The following is a 15,845-nucleotide window of genomic DNA, read 5'->3' as shown; positions in this document are numbered from 1 at the left end:
GCGCATGTCCTGCTCCCCAGCCTGAATCACACAGCTCTTGCCTTTCTTGTCTTCCAGCATCCAGCTTTTCTTTAATTCTGTGTTTTGGGGTTTTTTCCATACAGGTTTGCTCAACAGTTATCTCCCATTTTCAGTCAGTCCTCACAAGACAAGCCTCCTTTCTGGGAACAGTTTTAATGCAGATCTTCAGGGCATTCCTCCCCTGTGCCCTTGTTATCTGCCTTGTGTGGTTCATGAAGCACTTATCTTTTTTATGGCAATATGCTCAGTCTTGTCCTCCTGCCATGGAAAGGCTCTCTCACCCACTCTCCTCATCGCTCATGTTAGTAGTCATCCTTTCTCACAACAATAAGTGATTGCTACCAATGGGTTTTACTGGAGTTCACCTTAGAGTCCATGTAACTCTTCACTGTATCAACCAAACCATTTAATTGAAAATTTGCCACAAAAGTTTCAGGAACACTATCTGTATTAATACCACTCCCATTTACTTTTTTAATCCATTTTTCCTTATCCTTGCTTATACATAGTGTCTTGTGTCTTTACTTATAATAAAATTTAACCAGGTAGCCCAGTCTCCGATCTACCATTGTTCCCATCTCTCTTTACTGCTCTTTCTCATTTTCCCGTGGCCTCGGTGAACCAGCATGGGATTCGCCATACCTCATAATCTTCTATGACTCAGCATCTGCCCTGCCTCTCCATTTTTATTTGACCTTTGTCCATACCATAGTCCCATCTTCTCCTTTTTTTTTTAAATAACTGACCCATTCTAAATTTGTTAATTTCTACTTCTTCTTCCCCCTTCCTCCTGCAGAAAACCCTACCTCAGTTTAACCAAGATCATTCATCAATGAACCCCCTACTGCACTGAAACAGATTCTGTAATTGATAGGTACACCCTTTCCTATGTGGGGCAATCCACTCCCACCATCTATTTTCAGTATACTTGAGTAAATTCACTTGCTTTCTGAATTCAGGCCTATTATTCATAGGATTCCTAGCAGTGGCTTCAGTTATCTCTAACATTTTAATCTCTTGACTGCTTAAGCTCACTAGAGCCTGTTGGAAAATATCTATTCTCCTCCTCCTTCCTTGGAAGTATAAAGTATTTCATATTTGTTCCTAAACAGATTCTCTTCTCAGCACCTATGTACTACCATCTCTCATACTGCTTCCATTTATACCATGCCTTTCTGGCCTCTTTCCTTTGGCTTGTGTACCTTCCTCTGCTTGCTGAAGCTCTTTTGCATCTTTTGAGAATCCAATTAAACTGTACATCCATTCAAATTTGTTGTAATTTCCCCAGGCTGTTAATCCTGAACTCCCACATAGCACTCTGTTAAAGCTTACATTAAAGAGTCTATAGCATTGAATTGTAATGCCAACAGGTATATAGAGGTAGACCTCTCACACATTCTTATTCAACTCCTAGACAATCAGCTGTGGGGAGAGAGATCATGTCTTAGTCATCTTTTTACCTAAGGGCCTGGCACATTTATTTGCACCTTTACATTATAAATGTATTGACATTTTCTATATTTTTGAATGGAGGGAGTTTACTAAAGTTAAGACTGAGCAAATGAAAGTCCCACTCTCCAACCTGTCACACATGGTCTTTACATCTGAGGCTGTTCTTTCCTTTCCTAGCCTGTCCCCCAGCTTTCTAACAGTTTCTCTCTCTCTCTCTCTCTCTCTCTCATACACACACACACACACACACACACACACTCTGAGTCTGTTCTTTCCTGTCCTTGCCCAGCTTTCTAACAGTTTCTCTCTCTCTCTCTCTCTCATACACACACACACACACACACAATCCGAGTCTGTTCTTTCCTGTCCTTGCCTATCCCCCAGCTTTCTAACTCCCCAGTTTCACACACACACACTGTCCCCCAGCCTTCTAACTCCATAGTTTCTCTCTCTCTCTCTCTCTTTCTCTCTCTCACACACACACTGTCCCCCAGCTTTCTAACTCCACAGTTTCATACACACACACGAAACTGTTTAAACTGTTAATCCTTTTCCAGTCCATGGACTAGACCCTATGTGCCTTTTCTTCATCCATGATTAATAAATACCCTCCTTCAAACAATTTAGAAAATCCTATCTTCTTATTGAAGACTTCACTGTCCTTCTTTTCTTATTGTTTCCGCTGATTATCTCAAAACATATCATTGCCCACTTGCTCTTCCATTGTACGACACTGACTTTGCCAATATTAGAACTTCATTGCTGACCTACTCACTACAGGTTGAAAGTTGACATACTGCAAGTTCATTCTGGTGATCTGTAAATCCACTGTTGGTCCACAATCTCTAGATATGATTATTTGTAAAAGATACTGAGACTTTGATATACTTTGTCAGGGTTAATGATCTGTGTGCTTGTAACTATCCATACTTGATGCTTTGTCAGCTCGTAAACCAGTGGCTTTTAATGTTTTGCCTGGTGTGGTGGAAAGTTCCTTGGAAAGTGTCTCCCCTGCTGCTTTCCTGATCCATAGTCAGATGCTTTACCACTGAGCTTGACCCCCTGCTTTCCTTATCTGAATATAAAAACAGAATTTTGCTCAAGTCTTGTTTCTGTACTATTCTGACTTGCAGCAGGAAACAGATTTCAAAGTCCAGCCCACAGGCGTCTTGTGAGAACTATGACCCTAGAGAACAGCCTACATATGTTTCACTTGATAATTCAGAACACAGAGCCAAGGGCAGACCGTGCCTCCCAGGTTACTGCTGGAGCCCGTGTGCCTGTGCGGCCCTGACACAGGCTTGCCTGCTCTGTCTCCTCAGCTGCAGGCACCTTTAGCTGCACCATGAAGTTCACCGTCCGGGACTGCGACCCTGACACGGGGGCTCCCACCGAGGAGGGGTATGACGACGAGTACGTGGTGAGTCTCCCCTGCACAGAGGGACTCATTCTGACCCCTTGCTCCATTGAGTGACTTCTGTCCAGAGAGAACATTTTTCTAGGAACATCTGACATGAACTTATGGGACTGTATTCTTCTCAAACATGCTACAGCTGAGGAGGACCTGGGTTAATCTGTCATGGGATTTACCCCATGACTGGTTAATGCAAAACTTACCCTTTCTAATGTCTTTGTTAATAGGGATAATTCAGAGATGAAAATAATTACATGATCTTCATTGAGATCAGTTTTATTTAAAGTATTGAGAATTGGGATTTTTTTTGTTTTGTTTGGCAACTTTTAATTTACTTGTAGCCACATCATGGATGGCAAAGGCTTCAAAGAATTCAGGGAAAGTTTTATTATGGAAAAATCTACCCATTAGAGAATGCAGAGTTCAGAAGGCCGCATACAGCCTGAACTCTGTGGTGATATGTGGGAACGTGACTGCTCTGTACCTACCCCAGTGCTACAGATGCTGATCTGAATACAGGTCTTGCCAAACAACCTGGTTTTTTGCTTTCCTTTGTCAGGGCCTATGCTGTTTGACTTATCCAGACTACAGAACTTCAAACTAGTCTGAAGTTTTAGTTGAGTTTAGTAGCTTTTCCTAGGTTCCTGCAAAGGATATAATGCAGGATGATAAAACCAAATGAACTAGTTTCTACTGTGTTGGTTCTGAACTGAGAGGGTGTTCATTTTCTGACCCCTGCTTGTTAACCTACTAGCTAGAAGATCTTGAAGTGACTGTGTCTGACCACATTCAGAAGGTAATGAAGCCTAACTTTGCTGCTGCCTGGGAGGAGGTTGGCAGCACCTTTGAGAAAGAGGAGACCTTTGCCCTCAGTTCTACCAAAACTCTTGAAGGTAAGAACTATTTTCCTTAATAGTGTATTGCCTGATAACAGTCTAACACCTAATAGGCACATTTGTTATTCCAGAAGGACTCCCTTTTCTTAAATACTTCACCAACTGTTTCACTTAAGAGGCCAGAACCCTGTCTTCATCATCTGAGTCAGCCCACTTCCAGTCCAGTCACCTCCCTGCACACACCACCACCAGTCCCCACCTCTATCGCCCACCCCCCCACCCCAAACTAGTGCAGAGCCAAACCCCTATGCTGACCTTTTCTGATATTGCTGCATCCATCTTCTCAACACAGAAGCTGTCAACAACATCATCACATTTCTGGGCATGCAGCCATGTGAGAGGTCAGACAAAGTGCCTGAGAACAAGAATTCCCATTCCCTCTATCTGGCAGGTAAGAACCTTTATCAGATTTCTTCTTTATTTTGTTGCAGAATTTGATAGGAAGGGATGTGCATGGGCATCTCATGCCCTGCTACTGTCCCATTGTTAGCAGAGTTACAGCTTGAAGCCCCATCAAACTGAATAATGTTTTAGCTGTTTAATTTGTGTGCTGTTCTTAAGTTGTTCTCTTAAGATGCATATTTGGCCCAAAGCACTTAAATCTCTCCTATAGCTACCAGTGCCCCCACCTTAAGTACTCCATATCAGTATTACTGAATACCTTCTATGTACCTGGTATTATGGGAATATAAAAGAGTATTTAGAATCTGTATGTAGGATTCAATTCCCACCATAGGCACAAATCTCTAGAAAAGCTAAACTAATAGAAAGGAAATGCAGGCAGAGCATGAGAAGTTTCATTATTGAGAGCTTGTTTTGAGTTCTTAACATGGTTTCCTCACTTCTTTTCCTCTCAGGTGTATACAGAGGTGGCTATGATTTATTGGTGAGGTCCAGGCTGGCCTTAGCAGATGGGGTGACCATGCAGGTGACTGTCAGAAGCAAAGAGGGAACACCTGTAGATGTTATCTTGGCTTCTGTTGGATAAGGTTTTACTGGGCGAGTTGAAATTGATGTACCCTTCACTGTCGGTGGGCTTTCAGGCTATTGGCATGAATTTCCCAGAATCATACTTTTAAAAATTAATGACTTCAAAAACAAATTAAATATTTGGCCCTGAGCCAGCAGATCAAGCAAACATCTGTCTTTGTGCATGTCTTTCTGTTGTTGTTCCTTTTTAATACACTTGGTCAGCTTTGGTATGATAGTACAGCTTTTGGTGAGCTTGAAAATCAAATACTATCCTATACCCCAGCTGCTTAACTTCATTTAATTCTTTAATGTGTATCTGAAAGCTCCTGGCAATGTTGGAAAGCTTTTATCCCAGAGGGGTGGTGGGGGAGGGGGAGCCAGAGTCCACTTTTGTCAAAATTCATTTTTATTAATAGAAAATAAACACTTATTCCAGTTGTTATACTTGAAGTTGCTAATAAAAAAAATATATAAATCACCACTTAATGATCCTGCTTTAACTACTAAGACAATGAAACTGCGGCTTAAAAAAAAGTATTCAGCACCATTTGCTCATAGGCCTTTCAGACTTTGTTCTTTAAGTTTCTGGAACTTTCCTGTCTGTAAAGTACAGGAACTGCTGAGCTACATGAGAAACCCTCTCTGGGACAACCAACGAGAAGTTAAGCAGTCAGTATACATTCAGCCTGGTGACTTGGACTGTACAACGTTCCCCTCCTCTCCACTAGCTCAGGAGGGACAATGCTTCTATGCACTGAGGTATGAAGAGTCTGACTGTTATTAGCTGGAAGGATCAGTTCTAACAGCAAAATAACAGTAAATCTCTGGCACAAAGGCTACTGTCTTTAATGTCCTGTGATTTTAGGAAATTCTGTAAATAGCTTGGATTTAGTTCAGTTTACTCAAATGAAATGTTTAAGGTCTGCTAGAGTATCTGCTGGTTTAGTATCTTTATATATATAATAAGTGTAGGGAAATCATAGTCTTGAAGTATACTTAGAATACTGCATTATTTAAACCAAAGTCTAACAAAACGTCTACAACTAGAAGCAGCTAATGAAACTAAATCCAAAGTTATGACAAGGGAAACTCACTCTCACTTGAAGCTGTACCACTTAGAGAACTCAAAGCCATTCGAGGCAAGGGGAAGGCAGCACCTTTAGATAATTCCAAACCAGGCCAGAAATCAGCATTTCCAAATACTTCAGAAAAGTCCATAGAAGTGTTTCAAAGACTTTTATGCAAAAGAATATCTATCTTTCTGCATCAGTGAGTGGTAGTGCCCATCATAATTTCCTGTGTAACACAAAGACAAAGGCAAGTCCATACACTTGATCAGATGTCAAAGGAATGGGAGGTGGACCATCCGGTCACCTTACAGCTTCTGCTGGCTTTTTACTATGTGCTGTTCACCAGTGTGAGTCAGGTGGACTTTAGTGAGAGAATAGTGTCTGGTGGCCAGGACCTCTTTTGGGCATTTCTTCCTAAGTGGATTACACGACAGATAAGGGAACAGGGGAGGGAATACAGGGGAGCTACTCTTTCCAGCTCAGAAGGAGTTGATGAAGCCCATATATGCATTCAAGAAGCCCATGGGATCCTCTAGCTGTGGATAGTGGCTAATGTGGTCATCCAGAATCGACACTGTGGACCGCGGCAGCGTTTTCCTAGTGGAAGAGAACAGCATGGAGGTGAACTTGAGGCTGGAGGGAGGGAGAGGGGTGTAAGCCAGTGGGCAGCCCTAGTAAATGCCCCTGCGGACATACCACACTGGAAAGAACCAACAAAGAGCTTATTCACCTTCTACTTTGGAATTGTATCTTTAGGCAGATAAACACGCCAATTCCATTTATAATGTATACAGACTAGTTTTTAAATATTCCAACAGACCACAATGTGAAAATACAACACATGTGCAACATGGGTCAGAGCAGGATGACTCCCAGCTCCTTAGGTAAGTGGCCACTCAGCAACTCACTGTGAGTGAAGACAAAAGACCTTGCTTACCCTGAGGAGATGAGAGGGTAGTCTGTTTAAAATTAAATGCAAGCTATTTACTACTGGGTTGTTTCTACTAGGCCATGTGAAGGTATGGAACATTTTTATGTGACATTGTCAATCAAGCACTCATATTCCGACACCTTCCGACTAAGTACCTAGAGAGAAGAACAACCTGAGAAGGCACTTTTCCACAGCTCTTTCTTCCCGCAGAGTCTCCGCAGCTGAGGCCAATGAGTTGGCTTTACAATCAAACTTAAAGCAAACATTTAAAATATATCCACTTCCATTCCTTGGTTCACACAATAGCTTTTTCTTACCTGTACACCTTGGAACATGTAGAGTGACACATGTAGACTGATAACCATGATAGTGAAAACAGGCTGTATAAACCAGGAGAATGTATAACTGAATTTCTTGATCTTTACACTATGTGAGAGTTAAGATTTCCCCAGTTCATCCTCTATTAAGTGTTTCCTAGATGAATAATATAGCCAGTGAGGTCAGAGACAACAGAGTGCAACAGCCCTCAACGGGCAATCCTGTTCACCACTGTCAGGAAAACAAAGACCCCTGAGGGAGACTCACCTGTACAGCTCCAAAAACTCGGGATAGGGGTTCACCGGATCCAATGGCCCATAGATAAAATGAACTAGGAGAAGGGAGAGAAATGAATTATTAACAGCTCTCACACCATAAAATTACCCCTCAAAAATTTTTTCTTTAAATAATTTTTTAATAATAGAAAACGTAGCTTCTTTCAATAAGTAGTTTACAAGGAACATATGAGAATAAGCCTAAAAATTAGTCCATTTGAGACCTTTTCACCTATAAATACCCATTCATTCTCTTCCTCTCTTCTTTGCCCTGGACCAAAAGGTATAAGCCCCACTTCCAACATTTCCATTTTATAAATCCAGGAGACTGTCATTCTTTTAAGTCTCTCTTCACTTGTAATTGACCCTTGACATTTGAAATCAACCAATGATATCCTGAACACTAATTATTCTATGTGAGACCATGCACTGTTTTTAAATCCATAGGAATGAAAAGACAAATGAGCAGAAACCACCTATAAGCCTCTCGATTAGTAATCTAAACACTGTCGTCCCAGCAGTTCAGCACTGAACGTGGCAACTACCGACAGTGCAACGCACAGAAAGTGGTCTAATCGCACTGACAGACACCAACGCCTTCTGCGACAGGAACTCAGTATTTTATATACTTCTCTACAACACATGTCCCTGGTTTCCAGATTAAATACGGGTGGCCAGTTATATCTGAACTTCAAATAATGAATTTTTTTTAGTATGTCTCAAATACTGCACAGCATATACTTATCCTAAATACATATCTGTTGTTTATCTGAAATTTATTTTCAAATTTAGCCGGGTATCTTGTATCTTGATTTGCTAGGTCTGGCAATTATTTAAGCCCATGGTCCCTCAGTTTTCCTGCCAGGAAGTAACACAGAAATACTCACTGGGAATAGATACAGAGGCAAGGGCTCCCACCCAGCGTCTTCTAAACTTCTTCCTCTGATTGATGTACTGCAAGAGACTGCAGGACAGACAAGTCAGCAAGAGTAAAACAGGAAACTTCTATTGTTCTGTGGATGCAAAGGCCTGACAGGAACCACAAGGAACACAATCTATGTTTTCTTAATCCAGAAGCACCTTGCTATTCCTGGGAATGGCCCACTTAACTTACTCATTTCTCTTAACCTCTGGAGTTCACTACTACGTAGCTATGGCAGTGATCATGCCTACTATCAATGTCAGAATTAATGGTTCTCTGTGTTTATGAAGCAGGGACTGAGATCTAGGAAGGCTGGAAATTACTTTGGATTAAAAGTGACTAAAGTCTGAGTCTAAAGTTCTGATTTTGGCTCCACCACTAACTAGTTCTGTGACTCAAAAGTTGTTAGTAACCTTTCACCTCAGTTTTCTCATCTTTAAGAGGACTCAACTACAAGATCTGTAAATTGACATCTGCTTCTAAAATTCTCAGGGTAGAAGAAGTTCATGAGCACAAAGCTTCATCTCCTGCATTATCCACAGATAAAATGGAGGAGGAGCCCTTTTCCCACAGTGTAAGATGTCAGAACTCAAACTCATGTGCTCTAATAACTGTGCCTGGCAACTGTTTTTGTGAACTTAAAACATCACCTTGTAGAACTTTCTTGAAAATACAAGGGAATTTTAAAAGAGGCCTCTGTTTTCCAATTTTTTTTAATATTAAAATGAATCTTCAAGGATCCCAGGTGAGTTTGAGGTGAGGAAGAGGAATGACTCCTTCGACCTCACAATTCCCAGCAGAGCCACCAGTTAAAACACTGGAAGCTACACTGACCCAGCTGGCGAAGAGGCCATATCCCAAGCAGTTCCGGATATCCTATCTCAAGGTCCCTCTGTGAAAGCAGCTACATTCTCATTTGAACCAAAGGATGGGAATTCTTTGCACAAGACAGAGAATCCTCCCTTCTCAGTCCCTGTTGCTATAGAAAGGATGCAAAAAAGAAATCTGTACTTTGAGAGAGGAATTAGGCACCTTTCAGAATTATACATTTTGAAGCACTTACTATTGACAAAAGGTCCAAAGACAGTTTACCAGTCAATCAGCCAGTTACAAACTGAATTAGCACTGGAATTTGCAGTTGTTTATCCAGACTTTTTGTACCAAATGGCTTAGGCTCAGTGGTTACTATTCTCAATTTCTTTCCTTGAAAGTACAGAGCAGGACTTCTTGGTTTGCCTCATACGTCATAAGCACTCTTCTTGGAAGTGATGAAAGCAAAGCACAGAACACAATCCCACATCTTTTCCCTACTTCCCCAAATAAGTGTCTCTGGAAACCAAAACAAAGGTTATTTCTTACCTGTCAATAACCAAGTTCCCATCATTGTTGCGTATCCCTGCCCACATGTCCCACAGCTCACTCTCAGAAGGTCGGGTGTATGGCCCAAAGACGGGGGTGAGACTGAATAAGTCCAAAAAAGCAGAAAGGTTAAGTGTGAGAAGAGCTCAGTACATCAAGTATGATTGGCACTTCAGGTCACCTATGTCCAACCCTTGACTGGTTTTTATGAATTCCTCCTACTACTTGCCTGGCAAGTGGTCAACACCTTTAAAGTATCAAGCCCTAAGATCTGGCCCAGAGCTTTAATGCAGCAACTTTTCACTACACTGTTCCTGGGCTGAAGTAAGTCCATCTTTAACAATAACTTACCCTCGAGAGAATACGAAGAAGTTCATCAACCGTGTGAGGATGGGTGACAGCATGCCTCCATCTTTGAGAAGCTACAGGTATAAAAGTAAAAGTCAGGATTCCAAGGAAAGAAGACAACTAGCCAGGATATAAAGTTTGACATAGGAACTAAAAAAGGACTTTAACTAAATCCACTGGATTTCAGTTTCTTGATTTGCTTACCCACATTCTTTTCTCATAGATGACAAACCTACTTCTAATTTCCTTTAAGATTACATTCTACACTGATATATTTGATTTTAGGATCCCATTTTGTTGAAACATCATGCTAATATCCTAAGTCTTTAGATAGCTGTATTTCTCCAAAAATAGTTATTGATCTCATTTTCAGAAATAAAGCTTTGTTTAGGGTTATTTCTACTGCTTTGCTTTTCCTTTATTAAGGAAAAAATTAACTTTATTAACATGTAAGTTCAGGAAGAAATAGATTTTTTAACTACAGCCTGTGGCAGCAGGTATGGGCCCTTGTAAAGGTTCCAGCATTACATAGATCAGTATAAATTTGAAAAACTATTAAAGAGCTGGTCGATGGAGTAACCAACCTTTTGTAGAAGGAGAGGACGGTGAGTCTCAGGAAATATACCTGTAGGAGAAGAGACTTAAGTTAGTCATTTACCAACAATTTTAGGCCAAACAGAGACTCATCATCAAAGGCTAGTCACCCTATTAATCACCTTAGTGGCTGTTACTGCCAAAAACAGAATTACAAATAAAAACTTAGTACTGTCATTTATTAATTCTCCAGGGAATTGTGTTTACCAGGTCAGATTCTATCCCACTGGAATTACTTTCCCCACTGCAGAGAAAAGGGAAAAATATGTCTCAGTCATCCACACTGGCAATGACTAGACTTGCTCCCCTTAGTGATTCCACCCATTCCTTGGAATGCATAGTGTTGTTACTGTTTGGGGCTGCAAAGGAAACCAGAGATTTTTCAGGAAGTGTAGGTCCTTAAACCTAGTTTTTCCATTTCCTTTTTTTTTTTTTTTCCCCTAGAGTCTGTGGGAGAAATCTATGAGCATGACTGATAAAAAGATTCCTCTCCCCATCTGCCCTTAAGGTAGTCTAAGGTATTTGAGGGACACCTGGATATATTCATGGATTTACAAGCCAGGCTCAATGGCAGGCAAAGAACAGGAAACATCCGCAAAAGGTCTAATTAAGGGTTCTCTAACTTGCAACTGAAACTTGGCACTGCTGTGAATTGAGAGTTTCCGACACAAACCACGACAGTGTTAGAAGCACGTGTGGCTTCATCTTCAGTCTGCAGAACCCACCGCAGTTGTCGCAGAGATGGTGAAGCATCATCTGCACTCCCCACTGCTTCTAATTACAGCTGTTACCAGACCCACCCTGAGATCTTGCTGGAATATGCATTAAACACATTTAAAAATCTTACTATACCCTATCTTACGGTAACACATCTTTTTATTAACTTATATCAAGATAATCAGTTTCCTTTGTAATCTTATTTTCTATATTAAAAAATATTATTCTGAGAAAGGGTCAGTAAATCTCTTCAGACTACAAAAGTGGTCATGGCACAGGAGAGGTAAAGATCCACTCCTTTCTGTGGGTCTGTTTGCAGTACCATCAGACGACCATTTAGACGTCACTGCCGTTTCTAAACGTGGCCCTTCTAGGCTACACCTCGCTTCCCACCCTCTTCCATGCAATTACCTCCGTTTGACAGACACAGACTCTTGATTGTAAGCCGACCAGATCGATTCTGCTTGAATCTAGAGAGGGGAGGGAAACACAGCTAACTGAGCCAGTGAAGACGAACTCCCAAGAGGGAAAAGGGCCAGAAAGAATGCACTTCTACCATCTTAGACGAGTACGACCTGTAGGAAAGTCACAGCCTTACTGACCTGTAGAGCAGCTCCTGAGCCACGGTGTCCCCGTAGTCGTGAGACAACAGGTTGATCCTGCGGCTCTGGAGCCCCAAATGTCGCAGAAGTGCCTCCACGATGCTGGCCTGCTCAAATATGGAATAGTGATGCGGCCTCTAGAGAAAGGAGAGCCCAGACACACAGGATGAAGTCGAGGCTGCAGGTCTGTCTGCCAGGCCGATCCCTTCATCCTCACCTACCCCTACCCCTCAACGCTGTACCATCTAGATGCCGCTTACCGGTTTGTCACTGAAGCCAAAGCCTAGGAAATCAAGGGCAATCACTCGATGAAACCTGAGGGTCAGACCTTCCCAAATCTACAAGAGAGAAAGGGATGGTTTGGTCCTTCTAATCCTGCTCCTCCTCATCTCCAACCTACAGGAACAAAGGAGTTTCATCCCTATCTCAGCTTAACAAACAGCCTTTGATAAAGGGAAAGTCTCATGAAACCACCACAGGCCCACAAATGATCCTCTCGGAAAGTGCTTTATTCCTAATAATTAATCTCCATTGATGGAGGAACTCGAGCACTTTTTAACTTGGCAATGATCCCTCCCAGATTGCCAAAGACTTTTTTTTTTTACTCCCTTACAGTAAATGAGAAACTGTTCTACATTTAATCCTATTTTATTAAGCAACTCAGATACGTAAAAGCCTTCTGTTGTTGCAAGAAAATCCTTGATTTTGGATTTTAAAGGCATAGTAGGACCCAGAAGTCTGATTTTATTACCTTGTACCAATCATAGCTGGATGTTGGAAAGCCGTGTAAAAGCACGACTATCTCCGGACTTCCAACCACACCCACAGAGTCTGGGAAGGAGAGAGAACAGTTAGGCCAACTCTGTAAGAAAATAACTTTGAAGATGTAAAAAAAATCTAAGTAATCTGGTATAAAGGTCAAGAAACACTCACCAAATTAATGACGTTAAAATAATACATTTCTTTTTAAAATGCAAGCTTATTGCTTTAGGTAAGAACAGGCATTTGATAACTATTTTCTTTTATCCAGTATACTTAAAAATTGTAAATACAGCTAATATTTTATAAAAACTTTAAGTGGAGCATAGTCTATAAAAATACTGAATCACTAATGTTCTACACTGAAACTAATTGTAAATCAACTATACTTCAATTTTTTTTAATGTAAATAGCTCACTTTATATGAAAATACTTGATGGCAGACTGCTTACTTTCACCTAGGTTTTTAAAATATTTCCCTATTTCTCCCTTTATTCTGTATTATTGTTATGTAAATTGCTTTTCCACAGTAAAGTTTCAGTTATTAAAAGTACACTCACAATTTACAAACTACAAGTTCTGTGTACCTATTAGTAATGAACAGCCTCACAAAAATTCCCTAAAATATAGTAACTCTTTTCCACTCAGTGAGCTCAGTTTATGCTGTTTGCCCAACACTATCATTTCCCGCATTGGAGACTCAGTCGAATATTAAAAGCGTAATGCTCGACTACTGCAAAATTCTAACAACTATAAAAAAGGTTAATCAACATAATCATGAACATTTTTAAATGTATAAACATCTTTTATATTAGCCAAGCATTTAAAGAGTAAGGAGCCTTGCTAATAGTATTAGATTAAAACTGATAGATTCATATACCACCACTGGCATGAGAATTTGATAATGAGGTTTATAAAAATAATTTGTTAGAAGCAATTAAAAATTTTATATACTTTAGCCTAGACGTCTTAGTCTTGAGACTCCACACAAATAAATCATTTCATTTACAAGTAGTACTGTTTGAAAAAAAATAAGGAAAAAATTAACACATACATGAAGATTTACCCTCAACATTAACTATTTAAAGCACTGAAAAACTGGAAACAATCTAAGTGACCAACATAGAGAAAATTATGTACTTACTTTTTATTGAATACAGCAAATGAGAGGAGGTCAGGAGCAATAATGAAAAACGGTTTATGACAAACATTTTTCGTTATTGCTCTTGACCCCCGCCCAAAAGTAATCTTTTCCGATCTCATTTCTCATTTTCTCTACCTATAAAATGAGAAGAACAGCACCTACCTCCAAGTACTGTTGTAAAGATTAAATGAAATAATGAGGGTTGAAAACATAATTCAATGTCTACCATAAGGTAATTAGCAGTCGATAAGTAGCAGTCATGACAATAATTATTAGCAAGTTAATTTATACAAAGGTATAATATTTAAATCACATTCAGTTATGCATATAAGAAATAATCTTTATAGAAAAATAAAACTCCAGGGTGGGGGAGGAACAGAACCACTGGTAGCTGTGTCTATGAATGCTGTTTATATTACCTGACACTAGGGGCGCTCACAAGAGAAAGCCAGTACTGTCTATCAATACAAACCAGACCGCAAAGTAAATGAACAAGTCAGTCTGCAGACAGGAATCTCAATTCCACCACCCTCTCTCCCTCCCAGCAGTTTTCTGTGAGCTTCCCTGCTGTCAAGGTAATGAGAGAAATTAGTCCATTCCTCCAAATGAACACTGCACAGGAAAAAAAAAGGGTTTTTGCCTCCATCACGGAGGGGCGACAGAGACCAATGGACCCAAAATAACTACCTCGGTGGGACCCGTGGGACCTTTTACATGCAGTCTTCCAAAGAGCCCTGTTCTTACCTTGGTAGAAGATGCGCAGTCCCTTGTAGGTGAAAAATTTGCCTGACGACTTCCATGAGTGAAGAGCAGGGGAAAGCTGCGGGGGCGGGATGTGCAGATAGGCCGCAAGCAGGGGCACCGCCAACAGCCCCACCTGTACCCACCACTCCCGCATCCTGTAGGAAAATCAGAAACCTGGTGTGAGCAGTCAGGTGACAATGCGCACGATCTGCAAGCCCCAAACCGGTCAAGTAGTGGGTGGATTTCTGCGCTGTGTGGTGACTGCCTTGTCCTGCATGTCAACCATGGCAGAAAATGTACTCTGCCTCCTACGGCCATTGCCGTATTTGGTCGTCGTTCTAATTTTAAGGGAAAATAGATTATTTTCATACGTAACTTTCCCCCTCAACTTCTCCCCACTTTAACTCTGCAGCCCCTCCCCTTGTGCTGTAGAGGTTTTTATATAAAGTAAAAGGAAGACAAGTTACTTAAGTAACTACATTGGCTTTTATCACGGCATTCCTGGGGGGATGGGGGTATTTCCCTCATATTTACTCTAAAAGCTCTACCACCTACCCACTGGCCCCCCCCCCCAGTAAAATGTTTTAAATATATATTTTTTAACTCATTAAAAAAAATACGTAGTGACATCACATGTCCTTAAGCAGAGAGCTGCTCTTGATTTTCTAGTATTTATCAGCCCTCTGACTCCAGTGAAGCCCAGTTTGATACTACTATATAGATTTGGGCTGAGAAACTGCTAGGGGTAAAGAGTGTGAAAGTAAGAAGATAGGTGCTTTGTACATTCCAACATAAGCAGCTTTGTCATGACCCTGAATATCTAATCTCTTAAGGCAGTGGAGCAGCAGATTTTATTTCTGCTTTTTTTAGCACTCTTAAGGAAGCACCCCTATTTATTTATTAGCATGCTCCTTACTCCCCATCTGCCCCCACACCCAAAAGGAGGCAGAGAATCTGAGAACTGATTTTGTTTTGGGGAGGAGGGCAGTGATTTACACACCCAACTTTTTCATGCCCATGACTTTGAAGGTCCAGGTCAGTTTATCCACAATGACAAGTGCTAAACAGGAATTAAAAACAGTCCCCTCAGTTTCTAGTTTATAACTCCTGAGGGTCACCAAAGAAAGAATTATCAGTAGAATGGATGTTCTCTTAAAAGTAGCCAGAATGGAAGGAAATACCTCCTAAAACTAAGAATTACGAATAACACAGAACTATAAACAAGCGGAATTCATTGTGAAAGCCCTGGTGGAAATGGCTTTGTCTGGACACACACCCTTCCACCATATTACCTATAATCTGGTCAC

General features: G+C 40.8%; 2 protein-coding genes across 13 annotated transcripts in view; one reads left to right on the top strand and one right to left on the bottom strand.

Annotated features, from left to right (window-relative positions):
- The window catches only part of COPG2 (COPI coat complex subunit gamma 2), a 201,219-nt gene extending 196,329 nt beyond the window's left edge, over window positions 1-4,890 (top strand). For all 6 annotated transcript variants that reach the window (XM_055590924.1, XM_055590925.1, XM_055590926.1 and 3 more), the window contains 4 exons: window positions 2,796-2,893; window positions 3,642-3,780; window positions 4,076-4,174; window positions 4,641-4,890. In XM_055590924.1, coding sequence (XP_055446899.1) covers window positions 2,796-2,893; window positions 3,642-3,780; window positions 4,076-4,174; window positions 4,641-4,771 — 467 coding nt within the window. In that variant the 3' untranslated portion in view covers window positions 4,772-4,890. The remainder of the gene's footprint in view (window positions 1-2,795; window positions 2,894-3,641; window positions 3,781-4,075; window positions 4,175-4,640) is intronic.
- A 253-nt stretch (window positions 4,891-5,143) lies between these two features.
- Window positions 5,144-15,845, bottom strand: part of MEST (mesoderm specific transcript) — a 48,627-nt gene continuing 37,925 nt past the window's right edge. For all 7 annotated transcript variants that reach the window (XM_055590931.1, XM_055590937.1, XM_055590936.1 and 4 more), the window contains exons 2-12: window positions 14,539-14,693; window positions 12,643-12,722; window positions 12,152-12,229; window positions 11,892-12,028; window positions 11,701-11,759; window positions 10,563-10,603; window positions 9,982-10,052; window positions 9,631-9,732; window positions 8,237-8,313; window positions 7,342-7,405; window positions 5,144-6,422 (exon numbers count right to left, since the gene is read on the bottom strand). In XM_055590931.1, the coding sequence (XP_055446906.1) occupies window positions 6,305-6,422; window positions 7,342-7,405; window positions 8,237-8,313; window positions 9,631-9,732; window positions 9,982-10,052; window positions 10,563-10,603; window positions 11,701-11,759; window positions 11,892-12,028; window positions 12,152-12,229; window positions 12,643-12,722; window positions 14,539-14,693 (982 nt within the window). In that variant the 3' untranslated portion in view covers window positions 5,144-6,304. The remainder of the gene's footprint in view (window positions 6,423-7,341; window positions 7,406-8,236; window positions 8,314-9,630; window positions 9,733-9,981; window positions 10,053-10,562; window positions 10,604-11,700; window positions 11,760-11,891; window positions 12,029-12,151; window positions 12,230-12,642; window positions 12,723-14,538; window positions 14,694-15,845) is intronic.

This window comes from Bubalus kerabau, chromosome 8, assembly GCF_029407905.1.
Source record: "Bubalus kerabau isolate K-KA32 ecotype Philippines breed swamp buffalo chromosome 8, PCC_UOA_SB_1v2, whole genome shotgun sequence".
In the NCBI taxonomy this organism is placed as follows: domain Eukaryota; kingdom Metazoa; phylum Chordata; class Mammalia; order Artiodactyla; family Bovidae; genus Bubalus; species Bubalus kerabau.
This window is presented reverse-complemented; position numbering and strand designations above follow the sequence as displayed.